Raw genomic sequence first — 20,965 nt, 5'->3', positions numbered from 1 at the left:
TTGGAAATATGCCCTAGAGGCAATAATAAAAGGATTATTATTATATTTCCTTGTTCATGATAATTGTCTTTTATTCATGCTATAATTGTGTTATCCGGAAATCGTAATACATGTGTGAATACATAGACACCAACATGTCCCTAGTAAGCCTCTAGTTGACTAGCTCGTTGATCAACAGATAGTCATGGTTTCCTGACTATGGACATTGGATGTCATTGATAACGAGATCACATCATTAGGAGAATGATGTGATGGACAAGACCCAATCCTAAACATAGCACAAGATCGTATAGTTCGTTTGCTAGAGTTTTTCCAATGTCAAGTATCTTTTCCTTAGACCATGAGATCGTGTAACTCCCGGATACCGTAGGAGTGCTTTGGGTGTACCAAACGTCACAACGTAACTGGGTGACTATAAAGGTATACTACGGGTATCTCCGAAAGTGTCTGTTGGGTTGACACGGATCAAGACTGGGATTTGTCACTCCGTATGACGGAGAGGTATCTCTGGGCCCACTCGGTAATGCATCATCATAATGAGCTCAAAGTGACCAAGTGTCTGGTCACGGGATCATTCATTACGGTACGAGTAAAGTGACTTGCCGGTAACGAGATTGAACGAGGTATTGGGATACCGACGATCGAATCTCGAGCAAGTAACGTACCGATTGACAAAGGGAATTGTATACGGGGTTGCTTGAATCCTAGACATCGTGGTTCATCCGATGAGATCATCGAGGAGCATGTGGGAGCCAACATGGGTATCCAGATCCCGATGTTGGTTATTGACCGGAGAGCCGTCTCGGTCATGTCTACATGTCTCCCGAACCCGTAGGGTCTACACACTTAAGGTTCGGTGACGATAGGGTTGTAGAGATATGCAGTAACCCGAAAGTTGTTCGGAGTCCCGGATGAGATCCCGGACGTCACGAGGAGTTCCGGAATGGTCCGGAGGTGAAGAATTATATATAGGAAGTGCAGTTTCGGCCATCGGGAGGGTTTCGGGGGTCACCGGTATTGTACTGGGACCACCGGAAGGGTCCCGGGGGTCCACCGGGTGGGGGCACCCATCCCGGAGGGCCCCATGGGCTGAAGTGGGGAGGGGAACCAGCCCATAGTGGGCTGGTGCGCCCCCTTTGGCCCACCCCATGCGCCTAGGGTTGGGAACCCTAGGGTGGGGGGGGCGCCCCACCTAGCTTGGGGGGCACTCCACCCCTTGGCCGGCGCCCCCCTAGGAGATCCCATCTCCTAGGGCCGGCGCCCCCCCTAGGGGAGCCTATATAAAGGGAGGGACGGAGGGGCAGCCGCAACCTTGACTCTTGGCGCCTCCCTCTCCCCTGCTACACCTCTCCCTCTCGCAGAAGAACGGCGAAGCCCTGCTGCGGTGACTGATGCATCCACCACCACGCTGTCGTGCTGCTGGATCTTCATCAACCTCTCCTCCACCCTTGCTGGATCAAGAAGGAGGAGACGTCACGCTGACCGTACGTGTGTTGAACACGGAGGTGCCGTCCGTTCGGCGCTAGGATCTCCGGTGATTTGGATCACGTCGAGTACGACTTCCTCATCCCCGTTCTTTGAATGCTTCCGCGCGTGATCTACAAAGGTATGTAGATGCAATCCGATCACTCGTTGCTAGATGAACTCATAGATGGATCTTGGTGAAACCGTAGGAAATTTTTTGTTTTCTGCAACGTTCCCCAACATTCATGCCACCAACCGGGACCAATGGTGGTGGGCCAGGAGCGAGGCCATTGGTCCCGGTTCGTCCCACCAACCGGGACCAAAAGGTCCGGACGAACCGGGACCAATGGCCCACGTGGCCCGGCAGGCCCCCTGAGCTCACGAACCGGGTCCAATGCCCCCATGGGTCCCGGTTCTAGACTGAACCGGGACTAATGGGCTGACCTGGCCTGGACCGTTGCCCCTTTTCTACTAGCGAAGGAGAGAAAGAGGGGAAAGGAAAAAGGGGAGCGCGGCCCCCCTCCTTGTCCAATTCGGACTTGGGGGGAGGGATGCGCGACTAACCCTTGGCCTCCTCTCTACTTCCTCCACTAGGCCCATTAAGGCCCATTAGGTTACCGGGGGTTCCGGTAACCTCCCGGTACTCCGGTAAAATGCCGATTTCACTCGGAACACTTCCGATGTCCAAACATAGGCTTCCAATATATCAATCTTTATGTCTCAACCATTTCGAGACTCCTCGTCATGTCCGTGATCACATCTGGGACTCCGAACAACCTTCGGTACATCAAAACATATAAACTCATAATGAAACTGTCATCGTAACATTAAGCGTGCGGACCCTACGGTTTCGAGAACAATGTAGACATGACCGAGACACGTGTCCGGTCAATAAACAATAGCGGAACCTGGATGCTCATATTGGCTCCTACATATTCTATGAAGATCTTTATCGGTCAGACCGCATAACAACATACGTTGTTCCCTTTGTCATCAGTATGTTACTTGCTCGAGATTCGATCATCGGCATCTCAATACCTAGTTCAATCTCGTTACCGGCAAGTCTCTTTACTCGTTCCGTAATACATCACCTCGCAACTAACTCATTACTTGCAATGCTTGCAAGGCTCAGGTGATGTGCATTACCGAGAGGGCCCAGAGATACCTCTCCGACAATCAGAGTGACAAATCCTAATCTTGAAATACGCCAACCCAACAAGTACCTTCGGAGACACCTATAGAGCAGCTTTATAATCACCCAGTTACTTGTGACGTTTGGTAGCACACAAAGTGTTCCTCCGGTAAACGGTAGTTGCATAATCCCATAGTCATAGGAACATGTATAAGTCATGAAGAAAGCAATAGCAACAAACTAAACGATCAAGTGCTAAGCTAACAGAATGGGTCAAGTCAATCACATCATTCTCCTAATGATGTGATCCCGTTAATCAAATGACAACTCATGCCTATGGTTAGGAAACATAACCATCTTTGATCAATGAGCTAGTCAAGTAGAGGCATACTAGTGACACTTTGTTTGTCTATGTATTCACACATGTATTATGTTTCCGGTTAATACAATTCTAGCATGAATAATAAACATTTATCATGATATAAGGAAATAAATAATAATTTTATTATTGCCTCTAGGGCATATTTCCTTCAGGCGGCTCGTAGTTGTGGTCGTCGTCGCAGCCATAGATGGAGTTACACTCATCCACCACCTTGGCATACACAGACTTGCCATTGGCGGTGATCTTGATGCAGTGCCCGCAACGGGCCATGTTCTTGAACCAGCTAGTGGAGAGCGCGACTACCATCTCCTTGTCGCTATGGTAGGCGTTGTCACACTCTGACGGACCGCCGTCGTCCTTGCCCTTCTCGAAGCTGTTGAGCGTCAAGACGGCCTTGGTGGTCGCGGTGAGTTCAAGGCTTCTTCCCTTGTCCTTGCTAAAGAGCCACGTACGTGCATGTCTTATTCATGCGTTCTTGAAAATGGTACCACGAGAAGGAATAAAATGTACAACTTGGGGATAACATATATAATCCTACCACCAGAGGTGCAGTTCCTTGCTGGTGCAACACATATTTTCGCCATTTTTATTTTCACCTTATAGATACGGTGGACTTCCTCTTCCAAACATACTAGCCTGTCCAAAATCTGCCCCGATATAAAATGCCACATATAATTTATTTTTCATATATATTTATTGGCCGCTGAAATCACTCGGGTCCTAGGCCGTCGGATCCAACGCTCGCCATCCATTGGATCCGGTCAACGCATCACGCTGCAACGTGCAGCCGCATCACCATCGACAGGACACGCGGATCGCCACCCTGCGTGCATCACCATGCCCTATTCTACTACAGCTCCGCGGCCCCGCCTGAGTGTTGCACCGCAGCTCCGCCGCCCTGCGCGCATCACCATGCTCCGTTGCATTGGAGCTCCGCTCGCCAGCCCGCCGGAGTGTTGCAGTGTAGCTCCGCTGTTCCGGCGCGCAGCACCACGCCGTTGCAGCACCAAGCTTGCCCTCGAGAGCCACCGAAGACGCTGCATTGAGCCACGGCGATGCTGCAACGAGGCACCGGGGACTCAGGAAACTCATCGCGCGAGTGCTGCATCGGAGCACAGGGGAGGCACCGGCGAGCGCTCCATTGCAGCACAGCCGGTGGCGATTGTAGCGCCAGTAGCGACACCAAGGTTGCATCACAGCACCGACAACGGTTCCGAAGCAGCACGACGGTCGTCGATGAGTTGTTGCGTCGCAGCTCGCGGTCGTGGACGCGTTGCTGCGTTGCAGCACCGACAGTCACCGACGAGCCCCGTATCACATCTCCGGCAGCACAAAAATGAGTGATCCGCCTCCCGCGTGTGTGTTGCTTCACAACAGAGCGTCGCCTCGCGCAAGGTTGCAGCGCCATGGCGATGCGTGCGGGTCTTCATCGCCTTCGTTTGCGGCAGGGATGCAGCTGGTGGTGCGTGCTGACGCTCACAGCAGCGGTGCGGAGCGACGATGCTGTTAGAAGGGAGAGAGGGATTTGGTGGAATAGTTCGTTGTATTGTTTGAGTCTCGTGGACATATATATAGGAGTACAATGATTTACTTGGAGCACAAGACAAACCAGAATAAATCCTAGTCTATCTCGTCTTTCCTAATAATCAATATACTCAACATCCCCCCGCAGTCACAATGGTAGCGACGCAGACAGTGAGACTGGAGAAGAATCTGAAAGCAAGCCGACGGACACCCCCCCTGTCATAACGGTCGATGCATCACGGAAGTCGTGGCTGGAGTGGAAACCCACAAGATTGCTCAAGCAAGGCGGCAGCCCTTTGTGCTTGTCGAAGTAGCCGAGAGCGTAGGTGGTGTAGCCGTGGTCGAGGTTACGTGCGAAGAACGCCGTGGTCGATGTCGAGTCGGGGTAGCCGGCGTCGAGGAAGTCGCTTGGAGCCGCGGGCGCAAGGAGGTGCCGAGTTAGTCATGGGCGCAGTGGTGTCAAAGTAGTGGTGCGCCAGGAAGAAGACGATGTTGACGAGGCGTCGCATTGGGTTTGCCAAACCCGGGGACACGTCGTGGACAAAGGCACACGTCGGTGTTGGCAGCACTGGGCATGCGTAGACGGACGAAGACGAAGTTGACGAAGCGCCGACCAGGCTTGCCAGGCCCGGGGACACGTCGTGGATGAAGGCACACATCGGTGTTGCCGGCACCGGGCATGCGTAGACGAGGGACCTGCACAAGCTGTCTGCCATGTCGGAGAAATCGGAGGGGCCAGCAGAGAAGAACTCGACGATGATTGCGGTGTCCATCAGCGCGGGGCCGATGTCACCAACGGTGGTCGGAGTAGATAAAGTGGTCGGGGTAGATGACGACGACGCTGGAGACGGTTGGGGCTTGGACGAAGATGAAGGGGTGGACGGGCGGCGGCGGCGGCCGCCAAAGAAGAGCGGCGGCGGCAGTGCTCGAAGTAGGCGAAGAACCCTGACGGAGTGACGAAGACCGGCGCGGACGGTGGCATTCCCGCGCCAAGGGAGATGGCGCGGCGCATACCACGGAAGGTCGACGCACGGTGATGGCGGAGTGGACCGCGGGCCGCGGCGCTACGGCCCGAAGGGGCGACGCAGCGGCGGCAGGCGGGTCGGGGCGACGGCGGGGACCGCGGGCCACGACGCCGCGGCCCGAAGAGGCGACGCAACGGCGGTTCGCGAGTCGGTGCAGCCGCGGGAACGGCCTCGGAGCGGCGGCGGGGACCGCGTATTGCGGCACTATGATCCGAAGAGGCGACGCAGCGGCGATGCACGAGTCGATGCAGCCGCGAGGAGAACCACGGGGCAGCGGCGCTGCGGCCCGACGGGACGATGCAACGGCAGCCTGATTCTCGTTCGGCGAAGAGGCGCGCGATACTCGGGACGATCTTTACGGGACCTGCGGAGACGCGCGTAAGCAACTGGCCAGGTCAGTTACACGTCGTGGATGAGATGGATCACGGGCGAACGGGTGATCAATCCGGACACGCGCGATGTCGATGATGATGTACCGGATCGCCTGGTGATGATGACAAGCCTATATCGATGGCGCACATATGTGAAGCTAGCTTGGGCTTTGTACTCCAGTACATGAAGTGCATGCGGATGCTTTGATTCACAGGAGGCAGCAGTTGGTGTGCGTGATGGTTAGCAGACCAACGCATCACTGCGCGAGCGGCCGGCCGTCCAACATGAAGCCTGGACGCCAAGCAGCAACTGATCCGGGTGGATGGAGGCGGGGTTGATGGAAGGATCCCAATCAGATCAGGAGACGACGACCGACAGAAATGGACAACAGATGGAAGTGCGTATATGGACGTCCCTTGGGACACCGTGTGTGGCATCTGGCCGCATAGTTGAAGATGAGGCCGGTGTAGTTGCAACCGATGTCGAAGTAGAGGCGCGAAAAGGTCGACGGACGGTGGCGGACGATGCAAACCGATCTTAGATCGGAAAACCAAAGAGTAGACGTCGATCAAAGCGATCGGCGAGAGAGAGAAAACCCAGACCAAAGGATCGGAAAAAAGATTCTCTAGGACAGTCGGTCAACACGGCCGGCGGACGAACCCTAGGTACGGGCGGCGTAGCCCCCGGTCCACTCAACAGATGACATGGGAGCTCCTGTCTCGAGCGAGGGCAAACAGAGATGGGGAAGGAAATGTGTGGAGGAGAGATGACGCGAAGAGATAAGGTCGTGGCGCTGGAGGGGAAGCGGTGGACGGGCCAGGGACATGTGCTGAGCGGTTTACGTCTGTGATAAATTAGCCGGTTGATTTTAATACTTTTTCATATTCATTAGGCCAGGAGTATTAAGTTACGCGAGACATCTTTTTTTCCCTTGGGGCCAGTTGAGGCTGAAAATTTATCAACTTGATGAATTCGTGTCGAATTCAACGGACATGTAAACCGTGACCATCATGTGACAAATCATGTGTCGAATTCAACGCCCACTAATTATTCATGAATGAGGCCCCAGGCAAATCGCCCGACCCGGATTTACCTGCACGGTAATTCTGGCCGCAACCTTGAGCCTTTCCTCTGTATGTTGGCCATGGCACCAACGCCAGCCTCCACCTCACGAGATCCTCTCTTCGCCTTGTCTTCCCAGCCGCGGATAAGTAGCAAAGGTTGTGCGTGCATCGGCGTGTTAAGATGTTGTTGCCGCAAGTGACACGAGTGGCATGGGCCCGGTCTGCGTGATTGTGGCGGCGTAGCAGCAACAATTGCATGCTTGGTGCTGCCTCATCGGCGTCCTACTCGCCCAAGAGATGGCGGCTAGTGGCGCTCAACACAAGCAATATGAAGATCGATGGTCCCAAGTCCTCAGGATAGTGCTCCCGTTGGTGCGAACTCACAACGGCATCGTAGCGGTTGCTCGAAGCACTCCTGGTGGCATGATGCGGTGGTATGAGTTTATGGGGTGTCCTTCACGAGGCCGCAAGCTATCTAGTGGTGGTGTTGGCTGTCTCGGCGGCCTCCGCGGTTCTCTACTTCACGATGGGCACATGTGTCGGTTGCAAGCAGCTGGCTGGATGGCGCGGCATGCGGCTGTGGGGGCATGATGGTCACGAGCAGAAAATGATGACGTGGCAGCGAAGGCTACAACCTAATGCATGGCACATCTAGCGTCCCGCGGCGGTGCGTCCACCTTTGATGGGAATCTGGATCTCTGGGCTAGACTTTGCTGATGGGACTGGGGTGCACCAAGGATTTCCCATCGGCTATGCCTCTATTGACATAGAGGACGCCGGGGTAACAACCCTGGGAATGTAATGTATGATGCTGGACGGTTCATGTCAGTGTGGACTGACAGCGGCTAGATTTGTACCACGACAAGAATGCCCCCCCCCCCCCCCTGGCTACCGTGATGATCTTATGTGGGATTACATCCCACGCATCTGCTAGTGTCACTTCTACATGGCTAGCGTGACGTTGTTTATAGAAGATCTATCATCAAGTTTGTGACTGAAGCACTACTTCATGTCTACGGTGAAAATTTTTGTTCTACCTTTTATATATTGGGCTCATTGCCATCACACTTGCATCGTTGTCTTGTTGAAGGTGTCTTCTAATGGTTGTTTGCTAGCCTTCAGTGGTTGGTCTCGGCTTGCAGGATGGAAAGCCACGCCCTGGTAAGTTGGGACCGGACAGACTATGGCGGCGCAAGGATGTGTATTCGTTCTCAAAGGTGATATTGCGGAAGAAGTAGACGCCGTCATAGGTGTTGCATTCATTTCTTATAAAGGTTCTTCTGTCATTGCCTATGTTTTATATTCCCTTTGTTGATGACTTTTGTCAACTTTACTAAAATGATTGTGTGCCTCACGATGATGTAAAGGCTGGCGATTTCAACCTCCCTTTCAAAAAAAAAATTGGTCACATTGTTTTTTCAGGAGGGACCCCATATTCACGCCCCACCTGCTCTAGCCTCAGCCTCGCTCTTGCAAACCAGCTAGAGCACACATAGTTGCCCTCTGCCATTGTCGTGTCCTCTCGGTGTGTCGCCATTATGTAGTGTGGTCACCGACATCCAAACGCAGGCAGTGCCACTATCGGGTCAGCCCGGCCATTAGCTTAGACTAGTCCCCTATTAAGGTTAACCCTCTATCCATATTGCCCTATGATAAGTGGGACCCCTATTTAATCCATCGGTTAAAATATAGCGAAGACACTGCCATGTGTGCCCCGCTTCTAGTTTGATAGTCTTAGTTGACTGGGTAAACATCGGCACATGGATCCACTTGGCATACATCGTCGCTAGGTCCTTGTGTGTGCCAACAGTTTTTTGGGATGTTTTGAGTTCAGAAATACTTTTAAAAATTCCAAAAAAGCATTTAAACTTGAAAAATCATAAGAAATTGATATGAATTCAGATTTATGCAAATAGTATACGAAATGTTTAAAAATATCGCATATATGTGCATTTCATTTGCATTCATGTGTGAAAACCAGTACTTTAAACCTGATTCGGGTAAATAACTTAAATTGGCCTTTTAATACTTATTCGAGTTGTTGGAAATGCTATAACTATGCATTTGAAATAATTCAAATAGCTTTTGTTATGTTGCATTAGATCAATTTCAAATAACACTATGGCATGCCATGGATCTCATATCATGATCACTTTGGTGTCTTGATTGTAGTAGTAAATGCCTTGTCTTACGCTTTCCTGGTGTTTGTGCTTCTTCTTGATAGGACCCAAAGTTGATATGAACAATGAGAAAGATCTAAGCAGTGCGAGTCGCTGATGGAAGACAAGGAAAATCGCTTGATCATATGGGCGTCAACGACGTCTATGCCAATAGATGGAATGGATCCTGCCAACGTCGCCTTCATCTGTATCGGAACAACGGGAACGACCCCTCATTTCAACTGGCCAGGTGGGCCCCTTCCATTGGTGGCTCATCCCTCCATCTTTTGCATTAGTATTGTATGTTCCCATCAATATAAAGGATTCCTCTGCAAATATTATATTTCAAACAACGGGTGCCTCTACAAACTTTCAATTAAACTCCTAGATTATTCCGTAAATCCTCCTCATGATTAAATAATCTCAAAAGCACGTTACCATGGAATGGGAATACTTATGGTGATAACGGGCCACCCTGATGGAGGCCCCAAGTGGGAGAGAACAGATCAGGTACTGGACCATTAATTCAACTGGAGCTGATATTTAATGGGTGAGACGCATTCGAAAATGAGGTCCACCCACTTGGAGTCAAAACCCAGCTTAAAAGTAATACTTCTCAAGAAATTCCACTCCACCTGGTCATATGAATTGTGCATACCAAGCTTGACATAAAAAACACAAAACTTCCCTTTTATTTTTGTTCTTTGAAGTATGGCAATACTCGTATGGCACCAAAATAATTTCCGTAGTCATGCACCCTGAAATGAAAGTGCTCTACGTTGGCGAAAGTATCCCGGGCAGCATACTCTTTGAATGATTAAGCAACATTTCTAAGATAACTATGTAAACTAAATTACAAAGATATTGGCGGAAACTGACTTAGCGTCCGATGTTATCAATTTTCGGGACAAGGGCCACCATCATACTGTTCCACCACTCCAGTATCATGCCTGAGTTGAGCGCTTGTAACATTATGAAATCATGGAATCATCTTGATTGCACATTTAGTTGCCTTACTGAAACATTAAGCATCAAAAAGCATGTATTATTAGTTCCTCATGCTTTTTTCAGATCCTTGATTCCTTGATTAAGCAGCTCCGTTTGTTGATTGCTTGCTTGATACTCTCGACTTGAGTGAATTGTTATGGGAGTTAAGTCTGCGTCATGGAGCAATCTCACTCTTCCTGCGCTGCATACATGCTGTAATTAGATGCAACCGTGCAAGATATATAATGCTGCGTAGCATTAGACATAATATTTTCTATGGAGTTCACCGTCTTTGGTAGCTGCTCAGTGGAATGATGTGCTTTTTAACAGTTTATCATACTTGTTCAGCGACCCTTGAAAATGAGTATACAACTTTCTCAGGTATCTCATGTGTTTCCAATTCTTTATACACCACACTACTCACTATTATAGCCTTGAAGAGCACACGCGAACATCTCACTGGTGCTAAACCATAGGTTGCACTGTTTATTTTAAAAAATCATGCCATCATATACATAGTCTGATCAACTCACCCCGTATAGGATTTGTATATACTGGACTTCTCTCTGACAGCGAACATTATACACATGACACTTGACCGACTAGTGGTACCAACAACCTGCGCTCACCTTTGTTTCAAACGCTCACTCATCGGACCAGGTGATGCCCTCCATGCCGACGTTCTGGTCGAGCCCCAAGGCATTCCACACCGCAGGAGAGGCGTCAACGATGTTGTTAGCACACGGGGGCTCGTAGTTGTGGTCTTCGTCGCAGCCATAGACGGAGTCACACTCGTCCACCACCTTGGCATACACAGACTTGCCATTGGCGCTGATCTTGATGCGGTGCCCGCAACGGGCCATGTTCTTGAACCAGCCGGTGGAGAGCGCAACGACCATCTCCTTATCGCTGTGGTAGGAATTGTCACACTCGGACGGACCGCCGCCGTCCTTGCCCTTCTCGAAGCTGTTGAGCGTCAAGACGGCCTTGGTGGTCGTGGTGACCGGCGGCGAGCAGTGGTACTGCGGGTATCTCTTGCCATCCTCGCAGCAGTCGGGGTCGTTGCTCTTCTCACAGTTGCCTGACTTTCCTGGAAGGTAGCCACTTGCACGGCACACACCGAGACCTGGGCGGAGCGAGGACGCGATGTGGGAGGTGGAGAGGGCCACCAGGAGGAAAACTGCCATGGTGGCTAGAGCTCTTGCAGTGGCCATCTTACCTACTGAACAGCGCGGAACTCTAACGCTCGTCTACTTCTTCTTTTTGCTGCTACAGTACTGGTTTGTTTCCCTCGATTGATTGTGCTGTGTGGTTAGACAGCTGCAGGGTCGACTTTATATAGTGCTTCTGCTAGTTCAGTCATGAGCACCAACTTGTTGCATGTTCTCCACGGCAAATCATTGATGAGTTCAGACAGGGCACTGGTCCGTAACGTCTCAAATGGATTGTTATAATACTAGGTCGGACGTATATATATTGTGTCTCATTGAGCATGCCCTTGGGAAAGACAGACGGAGACATGATTACACCGATGATAAAAATATTGCAGAACAGGTTCAAAGAACTGAATGAATTGATAGCAACATTCTTTATACTATTCTATTTCTACCACACTTCTTGCCGGTGCCTTCAACCATGACAGACACTGAGGGTCACTGAAATATAGAAAACTTCGTTAGATAGATAAGTATTATGTTAAGCTATCATGTGTTTTCATTCCACTAAAATAGTATAGCACAGCTCGATGCCAGACACTGTTTCTTTTTTGCCAATATCGTCTAGTTCTTGCAGGTCTTGCCGTGTGTTTTTTTTTTGCGGGATATTTGCACCTATAGTTACGTGGGACTTCCTCTTCCAACCATACTAGCTTGTCCAAAACCTGTACCTATGTAAAATGCCACATATTTATTAGATCTGGAGTATTAAGTTACACATATGTCTCTTTTTTCCGCTTGGGGCCAGTTGAGGTTGAAAATTTATCAGCTTCATGCATTCCTGTCGAGTTCGACGGACATGTAAACCGGGGCCCATCATTTGATATTGACAGGTCCACTTATTATTCAGGCCCCAGGTGAACCGCTCGATCCGGATTTTCCTGGTCGGTGATTCTAGCCGCAACCTTGAGCCTCTCCTCTGTACGTTGGTCGTGGCGGCAACGCTGGCCTCCACCTCGGGAGATCCAATCTTCACCTCGTCTTCCCAACCACGGATAAACAACAATGGATGTGCATACGTCGGCGCGTTAAGACCTTGCTGCCACAAGCGACGCGAGTGACGCGGGCCCAGTCCATCTGATTGTGGCGGCACAGCAGCACCGGCTGCACGCTCGGTGGTGCCTCATCGGCGTCCTGCTTTCCTAGGAGATGGCGGCTGGTGGCACTCAGCACGGGCAATATAAAGATCGATGGTGTTGTGTCCTTAGAGCACAGCAGGACACCCCAACGTAACCAACCGAAAAGAAAACCGGGGGAAAACAAAAGACGGAAGAAGAAAAAGCATGTTCGCCCCGAACATCTTAAACGCCCAAAACTTTCAGCAATTTGGAAATCTATCCAGTTTAGTTTATGCACCTATATTCACTAGTCTCTCACAACACTCTAGGAAGTAGACATAGAAGAACTTTGAGAAATTACAACACCTATGTGGTTTAGTTTATGTAGTTATATTCGGTAGTCTGTCACAACAATTTGCCAACCAAACTTCCCTTTTATTTTTGTTCTTTGAAGTATGGCAATACTCGTATGGCACCAAAATAATTTCCGTAGTCATGCACCCTGAAATGAAAGTGCTCTACGTTGGCGAAAGTATCCCGGCCAGCATACTCTTCGAATGATTAAGCAACATTTCTAAGATAACTATGTAAACTAAATTACAAAGATATTGGCGGAAACTGACTTAGCGTCCGATGTTATCAATTTTCGGGACAAGGGCCACCATCATACTGTTCCACCACTCCAGTATCATGCCTGAGTTGAGCGCTTGTAACATTATGAAATCATGGAATCATCTTGATTGCACATTTAGTTGCCTTACTGAAACATTAAGCATCAAAAAGCATGTATTATTAGTTCCTCATGCTTTTTTCAGATCCTTGATTCCTTGATTAAGCAGCTCCGTTTGTTGATTGCTTGCTTTATACTCTCGACTTGAGTGAATTGTTATGGGAGTTAAGTCTGCGTCATGGAGCAATCTCACTCTTCCTGCGCTGCATACATGCTGTAATTAGATGCAACCGTGCAAGATATATAATGCTGCGTAGCATTAGACATAATATTTTCTATGGAGTTCACCGTCTTTGGTAGCTGATCAGTGGAATGATGTGCTTTTTAACAGTTTATCATACTTGTTCAGCGACCCTTGAAAATGAGTATACAGCTTTCTCAGGTATCTCATGTGTTTCCAATTCTTTATACACCACACTACTCACTATTATAGCCTTGAAGAGCACACGCGAACATCTCACTGGTGCTAAACCATAGGTTGCACTGTTTATTTTAAAAAATCATGCCATCATATACATAATCTGATCAACTCACCCCGTATAGGATCTGTATATACTGGACTTCTCTCTGACAGCGAACATTATACACATGACACTTGACCGACTAGTGGTACCAACAACCTGCGCTCACCTTTGTTTCAAACGCTCACTCATCGGACCAGGTGATGCCCTCCATGCCGACGTTCTGGTCGAGCCCCAAGGCATTCCACACCGCAGGAGAGGCGTCAACGATGTTGTTAGCACACGGGGGCTCGTAGTTGTGGTCTTCGTCGCAGCCATAGACGGAGTCACACTCGTCCACCACCTTGGCATACACAGACTTGCCATTGGCGCTGATCTTGATGCGGTGCCCGCAACGGGCCATGTTCTTGAACCAGCCGGTGGAGAGCGCAACGACCATCTCCTTATCGCTGTGGTAGGAATTGTCACACTCGGACGGACCGCCGCCGTCCTTGCCCTTCTCGAAGCTGTTGAGCGTCAAGACGGCCTTGGTGGTCGCGGTGACCGGCGGCGAGCAGTGGTACTGCGGGTATCTCTTGCCATCCTCGCAGCAGTCGGGGTCGTTGCTCTTCTCACAGTTGCCTGACTTTCCTGGAAGGTAGCCACTTGCACGGCACACACCGAGACCTGGGCGGAGCGAGGACGCGATGTGGGAGGTGGAGAGGGCCACCAGGAGGAAAACTGCCATGGTGGCTAGAGCTCTTGCAGTGGCCATCTTACCTACTGAACAGCGCGGAACTCTAACGCTCGTCTACTTCTTCTTCTTGCTGCTACAGTACTGGTTTGTTTCCCTCGATTGATTGTGCTGTGTGGTTAGACAGCTGCAGGGTCGACTCTATATAGTGCTTCTGCTAGTTCAGTCATGAGCACCAACTTGTTGCATGTTCTCCACGGCAAATCATTGATGAGTTCAGACAGGGCACTGGTCCGTAACGTCTCAAATGGATTGTTATAATACTAGGTTGGACGTACATATATTGTGTCTCATTGAGCATGCCCTTGGGAAAGACAGACGGAGACAGGATTACACCGATGATAAAAATATTGCAGAACAGGTTCAAAGAACTGAATGAATTGATAGCAACATTCTTTATACTATTCTATTTCTACCACACTTCTTGCCGGTGCCTTCAACCATGACAGACACTGAGGGTCACTGAAATATAGAAAACTTCGTTAGATAGATAAGTATTATGTTAAGCTATCATGTGTTTTTATTCCACTAAAATAGTATAGCACAGCTCGATGCCAGACACTGTTTCTTTTATGCCAATATCGTCTAGTTCTTGCAGGTCTTGCCGTGTGTTTTTTTTTTTGCGGGATATTTGCACCTATAGTTACGTGGGACTTCCTCTTCCAACCATACTAGCTTGTCCAAAACCTGTACCTATGTAAAATGCCACATATTTATTAGATCTGGAGTATTAAGTTACACATATGTCTCTTTTTTCCGCTTGGGGCCCGTTGAGGTTGAAAATTTATCAACTTCATGCATTCCTGTCGAATTCGACGGACATGTAAACCGGGGCCCATCATTTGATATTGACAGGTCCACTTATTATTCAGGCCCCAGGTGAACCGCTCGATCCGGATTTTCCTGGTCGGCGATTCTAGCCGCAACCTTGAGCCTCTCCTCTGTACGTTGGTCGTGGCGGCAACGCTGGCCTCCACCTCGGGAGATCCAATCTTCACCTCGTCTTCCCAACCACGGATAAACAACAATGGATGTGCATGCGTCGGCGCGTTAAGACCTTGCTGCCACAAGCGACGCGAGTGACGCGGGCCCAGTCCATCTGATTGTGGCGGCACAGCAGCACCGGCTGCACGCTCGGTGGTGCCTCATCGGCGTCCTGCTTTCCTAGGAGATGGCGGCTGGTGGCACTCAGCACGGGCAATATAAAGATCGATGGTGTTGTGTCCTTAGAGCACAGCAGGACACCCCAACGTAACCAACCGAAAAGAAAACCGGGGGAAAACAAAAGACGGAAGAAGAAAAAGCATGTTCGCCCCGAACATCTTAAACGCCCAAAACTTTCAGCAATTTGGAAATCTATCCAGTTTAGTTTATGCACCTATATTCACTAGTCTCTCACAACACTCTAGGAAGTAGACATAGAAGAACTTTGAGAAAATACGACACCTATGTGGTTTAGTTTATGTAGTTATATTCGGTAGTCTGTCACAACAATTTGCCAACCAAACTTCCCTTTTATTTTTGTTCTTTGAAGTATGGCAATACTCGTATGGCACCAAAATAATTTCCGTAGTCATGCACCCTGAAATGAAAGTGCTCTACGTTGGCGAAAGTATCCCGGGCAGCATACTCTTTGAATGATTAAGCAACATTTCTAAGATAACTATGTAAACTAAATTACAAAGATATTGGCGGAAACTGACTTAGCGTCCGATGTTATCAATTTTCGGGACAAGGGCCACCATCATACTGTTCCACCACTCCAGTATCATGCCTGAGTTGAGCGCTTGTAACATTATGAAATCATGGAATCATCTTGATTGCACATTTAGTTGCCTTACTGAAACATTAAGCATCAAAAAGCATGTATTATTAGTTCCTCATGCTTTTTTCAGATCCTTGATTCCTTGATTAAGCAGCTCCGTTTGTTGATTGCTTGCTTGATACTCTCGACTTGAGTGAATTGTTATGGGAGTTAAGTCTGCGTCATGGAGCAATCTCACTCTTCCTGCGCTGCATACATGCTGTAATTAGATGCAACCGTGCAAGATATATAATGCTGCGTAGCATTAGACATAATATTTTCTATGGAGTTCACCGTCTTTGGTAGCTGATCAGTGGAATGATGTGCTTTTTAACAGTTTATCATACTTGTTCAGCGACCCTCGAAAATGAGTATACAGCTTTCTCAGGTATCTCATGTGTTTCCAATTCTTTATACACCACACTACTCACTATTATAGCCTTGAAGAGCACACGCGAACATCTCACTGGTGCTAAACCATAGGTTGCACTGTTTATTTTAAAAAATCATGCCATCATATACATAATCTGATCAACTCACCCCGTATAGGATCTGTATATACTGGACTTCTCTCTGACAGCGAACATTATACACATGACACTTGACCGACTAGTGGTACCAACAACCTGCGCTCACCTTTGTTTCAAACGCTCACTCATCGGACCAGGTGATGCCCTCCATGCCGACGTTCTGGTCGAGCCCCAAGGCATTCCACACCGCAGGAGAGGCGTCAACGATGTTGTTAGCACACGGGGGCTCGTAGTTGTGGTCTTCGTCGCAGCCATAGACGGAGTCACACTCGTCCACCACCTTGGCATACACAGACTTGCCATTGGCGCTGATCTTGATGCGGTGCCCGCAACGGGCCATGTTCTTGAACCAGCCGGTGGAGAGCGCAACGACCATCTCCTTATCGCTGTGGTAGGAATTGTCACACTCGGACGGACCGCCGCCGTCCTTGCCCTTCTCGAAGCTGTTGAGCGTCAAGACGGCCTTGGTGGTCGCGGTGACCGGCGGCGAGCAGTGGTACTGCGGGTATCTCTTGCCATCCTCGCAGCAGTCGGGGTCGTTGCTCTTCTCACAGTTGCCTTGCTTTCCTGGAAGGTAGCCACTTGCACGGCACACACCGAGACCTGGGCGGAGCGAGGACGCGATGTGGGAGGTGGAGAGGGCCACCAGGAGGAAAACTGCCATGGTGGCTAGAGCTCTTGCAGTGGCCATCTTACCTACTGAACAGCGCGGAACTCTAACGCTTGTCTACTTCTTCTTTTTGCTGCTACAGTACTGGTTTGTTTCCCTCGATTGATTGTGCTGTGTGGTTAGACAGCTGCAGGGTCGACTTTATATAGTGCTTCTGCTAGTTCAGTCATGAGCACCAACTTGTTGCATGTTCTCCACGGCAAATCATTGATGAGTTCAGACAGGGCACTGGTCCGTAACGTCTCAAATGGATTGTTATAATACTAGATCGGACGTACATATATTGTGTCTCATTGAGCATGCCCTTGGGAAAGACAGACGGAGACAGGATTACACCGATGATAAAAATATTGCAGAACAGGTTCAAAGAACTGAATGAATTGATAGCAACATTCTTTATACTATTCTATTTCTACCACACTTCTTGCCGGTGCCTTCAACCATGACAGACACTGAGGGTCACTGAAATATAGAAAACTTCGTTAGATAGATAAGTATTATGTTAAGCTATCATGTGTTTTCATTCCACTAAAATAGTATAGCACAGCTCGATGCCAGACACTGTTTCTTTTTTGCCAATATCGTCTAGTTCTTGCAGGTCTTGCCGTGTGTTTTTTTTTTGCGGGATATTTGCACCTATAGTTACGTGGGACTTCCTCTTCCAACCATACTAGCTTGTCCAAAACCTGTAGCTATGTAAAATGCCACATATTTATTAGATCTGGAGTATTAAGTTACACATATGTCTCTTTTTTCCGCTTGGGGCCCGTTGAGGTTGAAAATTTATCAACTTCATGCATTCCTGTCGAATTCGACGGACATGTAAACCGGGGCCCATCATTTGATATTGACAGGTCCACTTATTATTCAGGCCCCAGGTGAACCGCTCGATCCGGATTTTCCTGGTCGGCGATTCTAGCCGCAACCTTGAGCCTCTCCTCTGTACGTTGGTCGTGGCGGCAACGCTGGCCTCCACCTCGGGAGATCCAATCTTCACCTCGTCTTCCCAACCACGGATAAACAACAATGGATGTGCATGCGTCGGCGCGTTAAGACCTTGCTGCCACAAGCGACGCGAGTGACGCGGGCCCAGTCCATCTGATTGTGGCGGCACAGCAGCACCGGCTGCACGCTCGGTGGTGCCTCATCGGCGTCCTGCTTTCCTAGGAGATGGCGGCTGGTGGCACTCAGCACGGGCAATATAAAGATCGATGGTGTTGTGTCCTTAGAGCACAGCAGGACACCCCAACGTAACCAACCGAAAAGAAAACCGGGGGAAAACAAAAGACGGAAGAAGAAAAAGCATGTTCGCCCCGAACATCTTAAACGCCCAAAACTTTCAGCAATTTGGAAATCTATCCAGTTTAGTTTATGCACCTATATTCACTAGTCTCTCACAACACTCTAGGAAGTAGACATAGAAGAACTTTGAGAAAATACGACACCTATGTGGTTTAGTTTATGTAGTTATATTCGGTAGTCTGTCACAACAATTTGCCAACCAAACTTCCCTTTTATTTTTGTTCTTTGAAGTATGGCAATACTCGTATGGCACCAAAATAATTTCCGTAGTCATGCACCCTGAAATGAAAGTGCTCTACGTTGGCGAAAGTATCCCGGGCAGCATACTCTTTGAATGATTAAGCAACATTTCTAAGATAACTATGTAAACTAAATTACAAAGATATTGGCGGAAACTGACTTAGCGTCCGATGTTATCAATTTTCGGGACAAGGGCCACCATCATACTGTTCCACCACTCCAGTATCATGCCTGAGTTGAGCGCTTGTAACATTATGAAATCATGGAATCATCTTGATTGCACATTTAGTTGCCTTACTGAAACATTAAGCATCAAAAAGCATGTATTATTAGTTCCTCATGCTTTTTTCAGATCCTTGATTCCTTGATTAAGCAGCTCCGTTTGTTGATTGCTTGCTTGATACTCTCGACTTGAGTGAATTGTTATGGGAGTTAAGTCTGCGTCATGGAGCAATCTCACTCTTCCTGCGCTGCATACATGCTGTAATTAGATGCAACCGTGCAAGATATATAATGCTGCGTAGCATTAGACATAATATTTTCTATGGAGTTCACCGTCTTTGGTAGCTGCTCAGTGGAATGATGTGCTTTTTAACAGTTTATCATACTTGTTCAGCGACCCTTGAAAATGAGTATACAACTTTCTCAGGTATCTCATGTGTTTCCAATTCTTTATACACCACACTACTCACTATTATAGCCTTGAAGAGCACACGCGAACATCTCACTGGTGCTAAACCATAGGTTGCACTGTTTATTTTAAAAAATCATGCCATCATATACATAATCTGATCAACTCACCCCGTATAGGATCTGTATATACTGGACTTCTCTCTGACAGCGAACATTATACACATGACACTTGACCGACTAGTGGTACCAACAACCTGCGCTCACCTTTGTTTCAAACGCTCACTCATCGGACCAGGTGATGCCCTCCATGCCGACGTTCTGGTCGAGCCCCAAGGCATTCCACACCGCAGGAGAGGCGTCAACGATGTTGTTAGCACACGGGGGCTCGTAGTTGTGGTCTTCGTCGCAGCCATAGACGGAGTCACACTCGTCCACCACCTTGGCATACACAGACTTGCCATTGGCGCTGATCTTGATGCGGTGCCCGCAACGGGCCATGTTCTTGAACCAGCCGGTGGAGAGCGCAACGACCATCTCCTTATCGCTGTGGTAGGAATTGTCACACTCGGACGGACCGCCGCCGTCCTTGCCCTTCTCGAAGCTGTTGAGTGTCAAGACGGCCTTGGTGGTCGCGGTGACCGGCGGCGAGCAGTGGTACTGCGGGTATCTCTTGCCATCCTCGCAGCAGTCGGGGTCGTTGCTCTTCTCACAGTTGCCTGACTTTCCTGGAAGGTAGCCACTTGCACGGCACACACCGAGACCTGGGCGGAGCGAGGACGCGATGTGGGAGGTGGAGAGGGCCACCAGGAGGAAAACTGCCATGGTGGCTAGAGCTCTTGCAGTGGCCATCTTACCTACTGAACAGCGCGGAACTCTAACGCTCGTCTATTTCTTCTTTTTGCTGCTACAGTACTGGTTTGTTTCCCTCGATTGATTGTGCTGTGTGGTTAGACAGCTGCAGTGTCGACTTTATATAGTGCTTCTGCTAGTTCAGTCATGAGCACCAACTTGTTGCATGTTCTCCACGGCAAATCATTGATGAGTTCAGACAGGGCACTGGTCCGTAACGTCTCAAATGGATTGTTATAATACTAGGTCGGACGTATATATATTGTGTCTCATTGAGCATGCCCTTGGGAAAGACAGACGGAGACATGATTACACCGATGATAAAAATATTGCAGAACAGGTTCAAAGAACTGAATGAATTGATAGCAACATTCTTTATACTATTCTATTTCTACCACACTTCTTGCCGGTGCCTTCAACCATGACAGACACTGAGGGTCACTGAAATATAGAAAACTTCGTTAGATAGATAAGTATTATGTTAAGCTATCATGTGTTTTCATTCCACTAAAATAGTATAGCACAGCTCGATGCCAGACACTGTTTCTTTTTTGCCAATATCGTCTAGTTCTTGCAAGTCTTGCCGTGTGTTTTTTTTTGCGGGATATTTGCACCTATAGTTACGTGGGACT

The 20,965-nt window shown here is 48.8% G+C and overlaps 4 protein-coding genes across 4 annotated transcripts; all 4 read right to left on the bottom strand.

The window, feature by feature from the left end:
• Positions 1 to 10,753: 10,753 nt before the first annotated feature.
• LOC123129285 (putative ripening-related protein 5) lies at positions 10,754 to 11,388 on the bottom strand. The gene has a single exon (XM_044549511.1). The coding sequence runs from the start codon at positions 11,321 to 11,323 to the stop codon at positions 10,754 to 10,756; it is 570 nt and encodes a 189-aa protein (XP_044405446.1). The 5' UTR covers positions 11,324 to 11,388.
• A 2,214-nt stretch (positions 11,389 to 13,602) lies between these two features.
• On the bottom strand, positions 13,603 to 14,372 carry LOC123129955 (putative ripening-related protein 5). Its single transcript, XM_044549912.1, has one exon. The coding sequence runs from the start codon at positions 14,324 to 14,326 to the stop codon at positions 13,757 to 13,759; it is 570 nt and encodes a 189-aa protein (XP_044405847.1). The 5' UTR covers positions 14,327 to 14,372; the 3' UTR covers positions 13,603 to 13,756.
• Positions 14,373 to 16,616: 2,244 nt separating this feature from the next.
• LOC123129283 (putative ripening-related protein 5) lies at positions 16,617 to 17,330 on the bottom strand. Its single transcript, XM_044549510.1, has one exon. The coding sequence runs from the start codon at positions 17,328 to 17,330 to the stop codon at positions 16,761 to 16,763; it is 570 nt and encodes a 189-aa protein (XP_044405445.1). The 3' UTR covers positions 16,617 to 16,760.
• Positions 17,331 to 19,660: 2,330 nt separating this feature from the next.
• LOC123129282 (putative ripening-related protein 5) lies at positions 19,661 to 20,333 on the bottom strand. The gene has a single exon (XM_044549509.1). It carries the CDS (start codon positions 20,331 to 20,333, stop codon positions 19,764 to 19,766), a length of 570 nt encoding a protein of 189 aa, XP_044405444.1. The 3' UTR covers positions 19,661 to 19,763.
• Between the last annotated feature and the right edge of the window lie 632 nt (positions 20,334 to 20,965).

The sequence above is a fragment of the Triticum aestivum genome, chromosome 6A, assembly GCF_018294505.1.
Source record: "Triticum aestivum cultivar Chinese Spring chromosome 6A, IWGSC CS RefSeq v2.1, whole genome shotgun sequence".
Classification (NCBI taxonomy): domain Eukaryota; kingdom Viridiplantae; phylum Streptophyta; class Magnoliopsida; order Poales; family Poaceae; genus Triticum; species Triticum aestivum.
This window is presented reverse-complemented; position numbering and strand designations above follow the sequence as displayed.